Source organism: Danio aesculapii, chromosome 7, assembly GCF_903798145.1.
Source record: "Danio aesculapii chromosome 7, fDanAes4.1, whole genome shotgun sequence".
Taxonomy (NCBI): Eukaryota; Metazoa; Chordata; class Actinopteri; order Cypriniformes; family Danionidae; genus Danio; species Danio aesculapii.
Window position 1 is genome coordinate 37,454,154 of NC_079441.1, and position 12,601 is coordinate 37,466,754.

The following is a 12,601-nucleotide window of genomic DNA, read 5'->3' on the forward strand; positions in this document are numbered from 1 at the left end:
ATTTTGTGTGTGTCACTAAATTATGGTCAACTCTGTTACATCGATTATAAGAAGACAAAACGATCATGTGAGAAGCCATTGACAATTGTCATTTATTCTTCTCACATTAATTTGTATGTTCAGGATAAATAGTAGAGTAATGATTTGCTATTGTGATATATTTGAGCAAACCTCTCTCCTAAAACAATAATATGATAAAAAATACATACACTTCTGTTTTACATATAACATGTGATATCGGGTTTGAGGTCTGCATCTTGAGCTAAAGCACAAACTAATAATGTCAACTCTGTAATTGTCATGTGTTTAAAAGGTTTAGCAATAATTTAAACAACAATTAATAACATCATCAAATGTTCCCTATATCACATCTAAGCATTGTACATTATTTTACATTAATAATAGCTTCTGTAAATTACGCATTTGTTGTATGTCAAAATTTGTTGTATGTACCTGCAATTCTGGAACAGGTCCCATGATAAATTACAGCCATTCAGTCACAGCACAAAAACATGCTTTGTTGAAGAAATGTGAGTTTCAAATGAACTGCTCTATGAAGAGTGATTTGTGGTTTAGGAAATAGATTATGAACATAACATACTGATATCTTTGGTATACATTTTCTAAGTATTGTGGTTGTGCTTGGAGTGTGTACACCTTGAATGTGCTCTGTGTTTCACTTATAATTTGTAATAATTAATCAATATCCTTATTGAGGAATGTGCAGGAGATGGGCTGCTACTCAAATGCAAGAGAGCTTCGACGAAACATTAATAACACATTATATTGCAGTCACTGTATACTTTATTTCCTCTGCATTTTTTTTGCATAGTAGTAATTCGCATTTTTTATTTAACAGAATACTCAAACACTTAGTTTGCATAAAACCTGCATGTTCCTTTTATTGATCGCATAAAGGTTCAGTAAGTTTCACTGGCTATAGTGGTAACAAGAAGCTAATCAGTACACTGAAAAGACTACATGTCTACACACCGCATGCAATGATTTTCAGTACATTTTAAGTTTTAAAATAGACTAGGCAGATGAAAAGCAGGTATAAACAAGGGCATTTGTGAAAATGGCAGATATATGACACATTAACTCTAAAAATCTCAACATCCAAATCCTCACAAGCCACTTAGTTTTAGCTACACCCTTCTACTGTAGGTGACAAGATTAGCTGCGAAAGTGAACACATAGGCTACACAACCTTTTAACAATAAATTATAATCAGACCATTCACTATTAGGTGCGAAACAAAACAAAAAAGAGCTTTAGCTTACAAGCACACACAGTTTTAACATACTTTTAACAGAGAATAAACCTGTGAATGCTTCTTTGACCTCTTAATTTGAGATATATAAGATCTCTGCATTCTCACTGCATGATACCACTACCAGCTATACAAGGAACAATGCAGAAGCACTTGTGTTTGTGATGGTTTAGAAAACACCCCACCAGAAGAGTGCTAGCGAGAGCAGTATCGCCACCACGGAGCGACTGGACACCGACAGGGGTGCTGAGTTACACAGGTCAGAGGTACAGCAGGAGTACTTGAAGCTGGAAAGTTTGGGAAACTTCTCGCCGAGTGAGCTATAATCGCATTCAGAGTACTTTATACACTGCCTGTATGTGTCGCCACCTAGAGGGGGGAGAAAGAATGCAGAAAGAAGACGTGAAGAGTCAAAGTGTCATGGGGGATATTTTGGTAGATTACTGGAAAAAAAAAAGTTTGACCTCTCTCGTAGACGGACACACAGGCATCGTCATAGTAGCAGTCTCGAATTTTAGAGCATGTGCCTGTGTAGTCCTTACAACTGTAACATTTAATGGCAGAACCTTAAGAGACAAACAGAGAGAGAACTTTATTGCAAGAATGATAATGCAAAAATACATCTTATGCACCATAAAATCTGGATCAATCGCAAAACATACCAAGCCCCAGCAGAGCCAGCACGAAAACCACACACACTCCGACAGAAGCTTTCATAATGCCTTCAGTTTACCAGTCTTTCCTGACAAAGACAGACACAGAGAGAAGAGAATCTGAAAAATGTGCAATTTGTATTTATCTGAATTTGCTGATGACATGGGATGGTCATCCTACAGTTTGATTTAAAACTTAAATTCATCCTCAATTAAGCTGCCCGCTGCTCAAATACTAATATTCAGAATCTTATTTTATCTAAAGTTACACTCTTTAAAAGATGTTATCATAGAAGAACTATTTTGGGTTACACAAAGAACCACTTAAGAGTTCTTCAAAGAACTGTTCATTCTTAGTGTGAACAACATTTGCAAAAATAGAAGATTTTGTGAAATTATTGGCTTCACGAATGATGTCGATGTCAATAAAGAGCCTTCATTTTCAAGATTGTAGGCTTGGATCATTTTTCAGATTGGGGTAAAAAACCAAAACAAAATGTAAATTTAGCTTTTTTTAACTTTTAATTTATTGACCCACAAAAATGGGTAAAATAAAATCCCAATAAAATAATACAAAAAATATATCATAAATATATAAAAAAAAAATTGAAAAAAATAAATAAATCAAGCAATGATAAATAAAGCACAACACGACCAAATTATCCATAGCACAAAATAAAAGTGATTCATTTACATCTAGTTTTCAAATAGGGCCTGAAAATAAGTGATGAAATATTAATGTACACATTCTGTCACAAGCAGTATTTTCTGTCTTTGCAGGAAATGCACAAATCCGATATACTGGTAACCATACAATTTCTTTTCTATCTGTTCAAGTTCATCACTGTTAACTGATAGTGTTTGCAAGGATACTCGCCAAGATGAGTATTTTCACATAATTTTGCATGCATGTAATTGTGTATGTACGCAAGAGGAAGCGAAAGCTTGAAGTTTTTGTGAAATTGCAGATAATAATAAAACTTGGCATCTTTTCCACAGATAGCATGTGTCCAGAATTGTAAGATGCGACATGGATCATGGACTAACTATGATTTGCTACAATTTTAAACCCAAGGGATCCAAGTCTCCAAGTGTTTAGACATAAACAACTTTGCTATAGTTGCTTCAGTAATACACTCAACAACAAATGATTGAAAGGAATGTTTGGCTAAAAATAAAAATAATTATTTGTCACTGTTTACTCAGCATGCTTTTGTTCAAAACCTGAATACATTTTTTATGCATCATAAATTATGATATTTTGACATTAGCAGCATTGATCGAAACATGACCTTTGTGAAGAATTCAGACAAATATAGAACAAAATGATAATGAATGGCTAACGTTCGATTTTGACTGTATTAGAGGAGTATTATAGTGACTACAATTACTGCCACACTATTATTATACTTTTTTTTGTATCGTGGATTTATTTTGTTTTTATTAAAACATTTTTAACACATATTTAACAGTCATGTACATGAAACAACAAGTTACCATTACTGAATAAAATAACATGCTTTTTCCATATAATAATCACATAAAGAAGACATTTTAACCTCTCACATAACTAGGATGCATCAAGAAAAAGTAAATGTTTAATGCATTATAGATTTTAAAATATTGAAAATTACAATCTAAATCAGCTCAACTTACAAGCAGAACATTACAAAACAGTATGGCATTACTTACTGCAGTCTTACCTCAATGTGAAGCAGGAATCCAACCACAGAGACATGCAAACCCGTCTGAACACTGAAGGGCTCCTGTCCACTCACTCTTTTTTAAACCCGCCCACAATGCCCTACAATTACACGCTTGTCTTTTTTCTAATGCATATCATATGCATACCAATGCTCCTAAATAATTTATAAAGTAAAACAGTGATATAATAATTCATAAATAATTGATAAACACATTACAGGAACTGAGCTACACAGTATTGAAATGATTGCAGCAATTTTTTGCATTTTCCTCAGTTGCTTAAAAACTGCTTCTACTGAAAAATACACCAAAAAGAAGTGTAATACATCCAAACAACATCTTTAAAGAGGTTGATCACAAAATATATATATATTTAGGCACTCTTTATTTCAAACCACTTTATGAGTTTCTACATTCTCTATTCTTCTCTACTTATTTTGATGAATTCTGAAAACCTGTAAGCATTGACATTCATAAATACTCTGGAAGTCAATGAATACTGGTTTTCAGCTTTCTTTAAAATATCGTCTTTTGTGTAAGCAGACTTGACACCAGGAAATGGTGAGTAAATAATGGCAGTATTTTCATATTTGGGTCACCTATCATTTAAAAAACCATAACAGCTATTATTACACTTAGACATAGGAAGTGGAAGTCAAATGTTACCTCTGACCCATAATGCGGGTTGATTGCAACAATTCACAAGGGCAATTGCAACATTCATTAAAAATTGAAAAAGAGAAAGAAAAACATTAGATTGCAATGTTTTGGTTATTTTTTGTGCAGAAAGGGTCTTTACTAGTTAAAGTAAAAGATTAGTAAAAGAATAAGGTATTAATCACATAGATTACACAATACATTTGCACTCTAATATATTGTTTTGGTTAAAATTCAAATATTGATTACAACATTGAAATTTATTATCGGATGAAAGCTTAATAGACTTTGTTTAAGTGCGTTTTGGAATATTTGTACTGAAAAAAAAATCTGTAAATGAGCAGTTTTCTGTATTTTGTGATTCGTGTTTTTATTTTTTATGTTCCCCTGTTTATTTCTGCATTTGAATTGCATTATGGGAACTTGATCTTTCTTCCAACAACCTTGAAAAGTTGGAAAAAGTGGCTTTTATTAACATTTTTAATTGTTTAAATTGATATATTGCCTGGGTTGGTATTGTATTTATGGTAGAAAAACCTTGTTATAAAAACCTTTTAATTTTACAGACTTGTTTCTCTATAAATTTTTTCTTATACAATATATTATCCAACTATCAAATTACTGAAATGTCAATAAAAGTCCCTTTGTTAAACTGTAGAGTTGAATATTCAACATCAAAAGTCGACAGATCAACATCGCATAATGCAATTTACAACCGTAAACAAACAGAAAACACACATAACAGATTTTCTACATTCTACACTGTTTGCTCAAATTACGTATTTTATAATAAGCTGAAACAACACAATTCTTGAGTTTTTTTGGGACCACTTAATTGTTTTATTTTCAATCAACTTAAATTTGTAAAAACGAACTAAATTTTTTCATAGTTGTCCCAACACAAATCAACTGTGTGGAACCCAGCACTGTTTAACAGAGTATGAATATGCAGATACAGTGTTCAACAGTTAAATATATGGGTTACCAGTTCACAAATGTGTGTAATGACCAGGGGCGTAGCAACCGGGGGGGACAGGGGGGATTTGTCCTCCTCACTTTTAGAAACAGACCATTTAGAAACAGGTGATTAATAATTATATGAACGCATGATCTCATATAGCCGTCCCCCCCACTTTTAAAATGTTGGCTATGCCCCTGGTAATGACAATGTGTCCTCATAAACCAATTGGCTTTAAAATCATTTAAATTGTGTTTATTTACCTTTTTTGCAATTGTAAGTTTCCCACAGATTTTCTTTAAGTAGGTTTAGGAGATTAAGCATACAGTTTAAAAGTACAGTTTAAAAATAATTATATCAATTCATTATATACAGTACAAGTTCCTGTAAACTATATAAGTGTGTGTCTATGTGCATATGTGTATGACAGAGTGTAAGAGAGAAGAAAACCATATCAGATTAAAGCTCCCTAAAGTGTGTGTGTGTGTGTGTTGTTGGTAAGTAAATGTTGTAAAGTGTGCATCTGGATGCTGGTAAATTCATAATTTGTAAGTGCACATGATGTAGCTTGTGTGAGAGAAGGAAACTACCACATAATTTCTCTTTCATTGTTCAGAAAAGACCCTTGTGGGAGTCCTTCACAACTGACCCCTGTTACAACTCTCTCCTACTCTTATGTCAACAGTGCAGCATTATGATTTCTATAACCGTTGAACTTCAGTTATTCTGCACTTAGGAATGAATCTGCAGCTTTCTGTACAATCTCCAGTCAATTCTGCAGATGTGAAAGCCCAGGCATGCTTGCCTGATGTGTGAGAATCAATGATTTCAATGTTATCTCAGGGCAATTTAAAACTTTTTTATTTAGTGGCTAATTTGTATAAGTTTGTGTAATCGAATTCATACAATTTAGTACGATTTGCTCATCTCCCAATGATGGTTGGGTTTAGGTGCCATATGTCCTTTAAATAATTGTACATTTTTGTACGTCCGAACTCATATGAATTATCCACTAAACTGACAAAATGTAAAATAGTTGTTTCCTCGTGAGATCAGGCTGATGGTTCTTATTCTTGCTTGTCACATCAACACATTTGAGTTTCTCCAAGATGAAAAGTTTTTTTCTTCTTTTTCATCAAGCAGGCATGTGTGAGCTTCTGTTTATGTTCTTTATGTTCACTTATTAATATTTATATGTGAAATAAAGTCTAAATTAAGGTAAGGCATGGCAAGTTTATTTATATAGCACATTTCATACCCAATGGTAATTCAAAGTGCTTTACATAAACAAGAATAAAAGAGACAAGAAAATTAAAATTGAAACATAAAAACAAAAAAGATTAAAATAATTAAAAATGATTAAAGCACATAAAAACAGATCAAAATGTGTTAAAACAGGGTTTAAAGGAATGAAAAAGAAAAGAAAGACAATAGTGTGATCTGTCGGACGTAGCACAGTACTCATTCAGTAAAGGCACAGCTAAACAGATGTGTATTAAGTCTTGATTTGAATGTACCTAATGTTGGAGCACATCTGATCATTTCTGGAAGCTGATTCCAGCAGCGGGGGCGTAGTAGCTGAAGGCCGATTCACCCTGCTTTGACTGAACCCTTTCTGATTTATTTGATCTTAATGATCTGATAACGTTTGTATTCAGTGAGTATATCTGTAATGTATTAAGGTCCTAGGCCATTTAGTGATTTGTAGACCAGTAATAATACTTTAAAATCTATTCTGAATGTAACTGGGAGCCAGTAAAGACCCGAGGACAGGTGTGATGTGCTCTGATTTTCTGGTTCTGTTCAGAATCCTGGCAGCAGCATTCTGGATGAGCTACAACTGTCTGACTGTCTTTTTGGGAAGGCCAGTGAGGAGGCCGTTACAGTAATCCACCCTGCTGCTGATAAAAGCATGAACAAATTTCTTACTGGAAACAAAGCATCTAATTCTTGCAATGTTTTTGAGATGATAGTATGCTGATATAGTTACTGCTTTGGCATGACTACTGAAACTCAGATCTGACTCCAGAATGCAAATTAAATATGCTGACTTGGATTTATTGATTGATATGGATTTATAGAGATCTCTTTACGGATGTTTTCAAGCATCGGGTGATCAGATTTGATTAAAAACCACTTCATTTGTGTCATAAAGATGAACATAAGTTTTTGATTTTAATGATGAGTAAATTACACTTTGTCGGTGAACTGACCCTTTAATTTTTTTAATTTCTGTTTAATCAAGCCAAATCTTTATATTCAATGCAAATGTATGCACAAAGTTTATATTCTTATACTTTTTATATTTTATACTTGCAAAAGGGCTGCACGATGACGGAGTGGGTAGCACATTTGCCTCACAGCAAGAAGGTTGCTGGTTCGAGCCTCGGCTGAGTCAGTTGGCATTTCTTTGTGGAGTTTGCATGTTCTCCTCGAGTTCGTGTGGGTTTCCTCCGGGTGCTCCGGTTTCCCCCACAAGTCCAAAGACATGTGGTACAGGCTAAAATTGTCCGTAGTGTATGTGTTTGAATGAGTGTGTATGGATGTTTCCCAGTACTGGGTTGCAGCTGGAAGGGCATTCGCTGCTAATAACATATGCTAGATAAGTTGGCGGTTCATTCCGCTGTGGTGACCCCAGATTAATAAAGGGATTAAGCCAAAAAGAAAATGAATGATTATATTTTAATCGTTTTTAACTTTTTCAGAATATCTGCCGACCCTTTCCAGTTGATCTGCACTGGACATTTTTTTTTTAATAATTCTTCCACAGCCACGATTCTAGGTCATTCATTTATTTTCTTTCAGCTTAGTCCCTTTATTTATCAGGCGTTGCCACAGTGAAATGAACCGACAACTATTCCAGCATATGTTTTACACAGCAGATACCCTTACCGCTGCAACCCAGCACTGGGAAACATCCATACACCCTCATTCACACTCATACGGCCAATTTAGTTTATTCAACTCACCTGTACCACATGTCTTTGGACTGTGGGGGAAACCCACGTCAACAAAGGAAGAACATGCAAACTCCACACAGAAATACCGACTGACCCTGCCGGGACTCAAACCAGCGACCTTCTTGCCGTAAGGTGACAGTGCTAACCACTGAGCCACCATGTCACCCCAATTCTAGGTCATGTTGGGGGTATTGGATGGACAATTACTGGAGACAAGGCCACACAATGATTCATTCTGCTGTGGCTCAAGTACAGATGAAGCATGTGAGAAAGTCAACAAGAAAAGAGCGACCAGACATGGCATATAAGGCCACTGCATTTACTCCAGTATGTAAACCGCTCACCAGTGCTCTTGCAAATGCATTGATACTTGTGTGATCACTTTGGGCAATTGAGGAAAATGAAATGTTTGTAAAAGTATTTAGGATAGGTTACAAGAATGTTGTATTTTCTCTCTTTCAGAACTGTTTGAAATGAATGAGTAAATTGAAGGGAGGGGACGAGGGCCAAAAAACAAACAGTTTAACAAAGAAACATCAGTCTGACTAATACAAGGGCTCTTCAACACGTTGCCATGACAACTGGCACTGGGGTTAGGGTTTGGGTCAGACTGAGAGAAATGACTCCACGTTTTGTGTTGTGAGAACAATAAATGTTTTCAGCGGTATTGTAGAGACAATAACACTGTGGCTGGCAAAAAAAAACTACTTAAAAAATGGCCTCTTTGTGTTCAGATAGTAGAATGCATCCTGATCACAAAGGGAATGTAAATCAAAAAAAATCTGACAGTGAAACGCTAGATTTATACACCATTATCTTTTTATTTACTCCAAATAAAAAAACACATAAAAAATAAACAACCCAAAAAAGTAAACTAATCTGAGACTAATCTTTTGGTAGGGCTAAACGGAGAACATGATAGCAAACTGTTGAAAAATCCCACTGCACAGCATTATTTTACAAAGTTGATAACATATAATTGCAGTCATAAACATGAAACTCAAATCATACACATCTTTAGGCAAGATTAGCTCACATTGCCATTATCAGGAAAGGAGGAAGAAAAAAAATGCAGTCTGCCTATATTTCAATCTGGAGCTGTACAACAAAGATGTTTTCCTCATCGTTTACCGCCTACACAGCATTTTAAAGGGGAAAAAAGTAGAAAATGTCATAATAATGCCATAAACTTGTCATAAAATTATCTTATCTCACTATTCACACCAGTCTGTGTAACCTCCAGCCCTTACGATGATCAGAGCTAAAAACTATCTGCTTCACACCAATGTGCTCTTAGCTGACCTTCAGCCGACATCCATCCAGCGCTTCTGAGAACAGGACATCAGCACCTCTGAACAGCTAAACCAGAACTAGACCAAACTGGTAACTGATTGCTTGTGCAGGTTGGCAGACGTTTAAGGCATAGTTCACCCAAAAATGAAAATTCTGTCATCATTTACTCACCCTTTACTTGTTTTAATTTATTACGAGTTTCTTTCTTCTGTTGAACACAAAAAAAGATATTTAAAAAAATGTTTTAAACCGGTAACCATTGACTTCTATAGTATTTGTTTTCCTACAATGGAAGTCTTTGGTTGCAGTTTTCTTCAAAATATCTTTATTTTAATGCTCAACAGAAGAAAGAAACTCCACCAATTTAGGGTGAGTAATTTTCATTTTTGAGTGATCTATCCCTTTAACTGGCTAATTACTGTGCTTTTTACTCAGCATCGAATAAACCAGTTTCACTTATAGTCTGGAGTTCAGCCTGTCCCCAAAACCCACCATACAGATGACACAATCACAAACATCTATGTACAAGCACATACATACTACGCAATACCTGAGGCCTTGTGATAGAATGAATGGGATCGATTCATTTTTGCCTTTTTTGTGAAGTATACAATCGAGAATATATACGTACAAACACACACAGTGTGTATCCCGATTCAGTGTGCGCGTTCTTTTCTGCTAACAGTGTCATATTTCCCCATCATGCTCTTACTGCAATTGTAAAGTCTTAAAGGGATAGTTCACCCAAAATGACCAGTCCGTTCCAAATCGTTTTGTTTCCAAAAACTAGTTTTAAGCAATAAAAATCCAAAGCAACACATTGACAATTAAATGCATCTTACTTTTGTGTCTTAAGTAAGACAGAAAGACTAAATATCTTTCCCTTTTGGGCTGAACTATCCCTTTTGGGTAAGTGGCAGGTCATAGTGAAACCCAATCATAAGGACACAAATCTCACAGAATCTCACACACATTCAGTAAACTCTCAATCAAACACACACACACACACACACACACACACACAATGATCTCACACATCCACGGGCGCGCGCAGACACAAACACGCCACAACCAGACACATGCCCTCACAAACGGGAGAAAACGTTCAAGAGGTGACAGGCACAAAGGCGCTGAACAATAAACAATGGAGGCCTAAAAGCTCCATTTGTCCTCCTGCTCTCCTGTTTGTGCGAGTGTGTCTGTAGGCGCTTGCTGGCCGGAGACGCTTAAAAAGTGCATCAGACATGCCGAGGACAGCGTCCCCCTGGGTCAGCCATGTTCATGCCACGCATTTCTCCCTCCTCGTAGTCATCCGTGTCTGATGAATTCTCATCATCATAAGGAGCAGACACCTCACTGACCGAGCTCTAAATGAGACAAACACACAGTGGCGGGGTTTAAAATGACACATGCCGGATCTTAGTTTTTTTTTTTAATTGGACGTGACAAATGGGGACTTACGGAGCGCACCACTGACTCGCGGAACGGTGGGCACACCATGTGGAATCGTGGGATGGAAACGTCAAACACTTCCTCTTTGTTCTTGAGCCGGTGGAATGTGTAGTGGCCTTCCATGTACTCGGAAGTAGTGGAAAACGTGGTGCAGCTGGCATACTCGTGAACTTTACCAGGTGTCATCACTGGAAACTCACCTGTGTGTACATCAAAACAAACCAATGTAAACATCACACTATGAACCAAGATGAGCCTTAAATATGTCGGTTACTAAACTGCTCTAGTTTATTCTTCACTTACAGACAGGGACGGGCTCTTACCCACAACGCCAGGTCCTCGGACCTCCTCCACGTTTCCGTTTGCGTTCGTGATCTTCCAGTAGCGACTGTCCAGCTGGCAGGCTTTCTCTGGCAGGGCCGACTTGGCCATCTCAATCCTGATACATATAGGATGATGGCACAGCTCAGACGTCATAAATTCAACTCATTGCATCATCCTGTGTCAAGTCTTAGCACAGCTGTGTGGCGTTACAGTGAGTTACAGCACAAAGCAGCTCCATCAGTTCAGAAGGAATTCAGATGCCTATTTTTTGGCAGAACAGCAGTACTGGGACAAAATGGTGGTAGAGTAATAATGGTATCAGTCTTATTGTATTGTATTAGTGCATGCTAATTGGATTTGATTTTGAAGGGCAGAAAACAATATCAAACATGCCAACAACATGAACCAAACAAGCTTCTGCTAGATTTGAAGTGTTTGAGTGTCAAAATACATCACTATCGCTCAATATATTGTGCATCTTGGTCTTTGCAGACCTCCTACATTCACAAACAGCTATTAACCAATGGTCCTAATGTTTTGCTTGTTTTACATTTTTAATTTCCATAGCTTCTGAGAATCCAAAAAAGTCAACATATTGATAAATAATGTTAAGATAGCTGTTTTAACATGAAAATATGATTGAATTGCCTCTTGTTACAGTTATGATATAGTGTGATAACAAGCAGGAAATGTTCAAGAGCCAGTGACATGACCGTATTGAAATGGTCTATATTAATAATATTAATTCCTTTCATTTATTTAGCGTTTTTCTGAACACTCAAAGCACTTTACACAATGTGTGTGTAAACGTTTCCAGTGTGCCTGGGTGACGTGACGGCAGCCATATTGCGGCAGACCACACACCAGCAGTTTGGTGGAGAAAAGACAGAGTGATGTAGCCATAATTGGGGGATAGGGGGATTGTTAGGAGGCCATGATGGACAGAGGCCAGAGGGCAAATTTAGCCAGGATGCCAGGGTTAAACCCCTACTCTTTTTCGAAGGAGATCCTGGGATTTGTAATGGCCACAGAGAGTCAGGACCTCGGTTTAACATCTAATCTGAAAGACGGTGCTCACTGAGCAGTAAAGAGTCCCCTTCACTATACTGGGGCATTAGAACACACACAGACCACAGGTTGGTCTCTCTCTGATACCATTCTGTTAGCAACCTAGCTTTCCCCTGCGGTCTCCAATCATATTATTGATCATTTCTTTAGTGAATAATTCAATAACTGACTGAATCAGCCATTCAAAGCAATATTTTGAATGAATAACACAATGAGTGCACCTACTGGCATGTACAAGTTTCATAGTATCGGTGATTTT

At 36.5% G+C, this 12,601-nt stretch overlaps 2 protein-coding genes across 3 annotated transcripts in view; both read right to left on the minus strand.

Annotated features, from left to right (window-relative positions):
* Positions 1–876: 876 nt before the first annotated feature.
* LOC130232898 (CD59 molecule (CD59 blood group)) lies at positions 877–3,716 on the minus strand. 2 transcript variants are annotated; one of them, XM_056462875.1, is made up of 4 exons: positions 3,630–3,716; positions 1,936–2,015; positions 1,738–1,839; positions 877–1,642 (listed from the first exon to the last, which is right to left on the minus strand). In XM_056462875.1, exons 2-4 carry the CDS (start codon positions 1,988–1,990, stop codon positions 1,443–1,445), a joined length of 357 nt encoding a protein of 118 aa, XP_056318850.1. In that variant the 5' UTR covers positions 1,991–2,015; positions 3,630–3,716; the 3' UTR covers positions 877–1,442. The 2 variants fall into 2 exon arrangements, with proteins under 2 accessions (XP_056318850.1, XP_056318851.1); XM_056462876.1 differs by having other exon boundaries at positions 3,619–3,695.
* Positions 3,717–9,006: 5,290 nt separating this feature from the next.
* fbxo3 (F-box protein 3) overlaps positions 9,007–12,601 on the minus strand; it is an 11,850-nt gene continuing 8,255 nt past the window's right edge. Inside the window, 3 exon segments of the mRNA XM_056461852.1 lie at positions 9,007–10,865; positions 10,960–11,150; positions 11,274–11,389. Coding sequence (XP_056317827.1) covers positions 10,737–10,865; positions 10,960–11,150; positions 11,274–11,389 — 436 coding nt within the window. The 3' untranslated portion in view covers positions 9,007–10,736.

What these genes read in the sequence shown, in the direction of transcription:
- LOC130232898 (XM_056462875.1), bottom strand. Translation starts at nt 1,990, where the DNA reads ATGAAAGCTTCTGTCGGAGTGTGTGTGGTTTTCGTGCTGGCTCTGCTG. An exon ending in GCTGGCTCTGCTGGGGCTTG is followed by an intron (nt 1,840 to 1,935) that starts GTATGTTTTGCG and finishes TTGTCTCTTAAG; the next exon opens with GTTCTGCCATTAAATGTTAC. An exon ending in TGTGTCCGTCTACGAGAGAG is followed by an intron (nt 1,643 to 1,737) that starts GTCAAACTTTTT and finishes TCCCCCCTCTAG; the next exon opens with GTGGCGACACATACAGGCAG.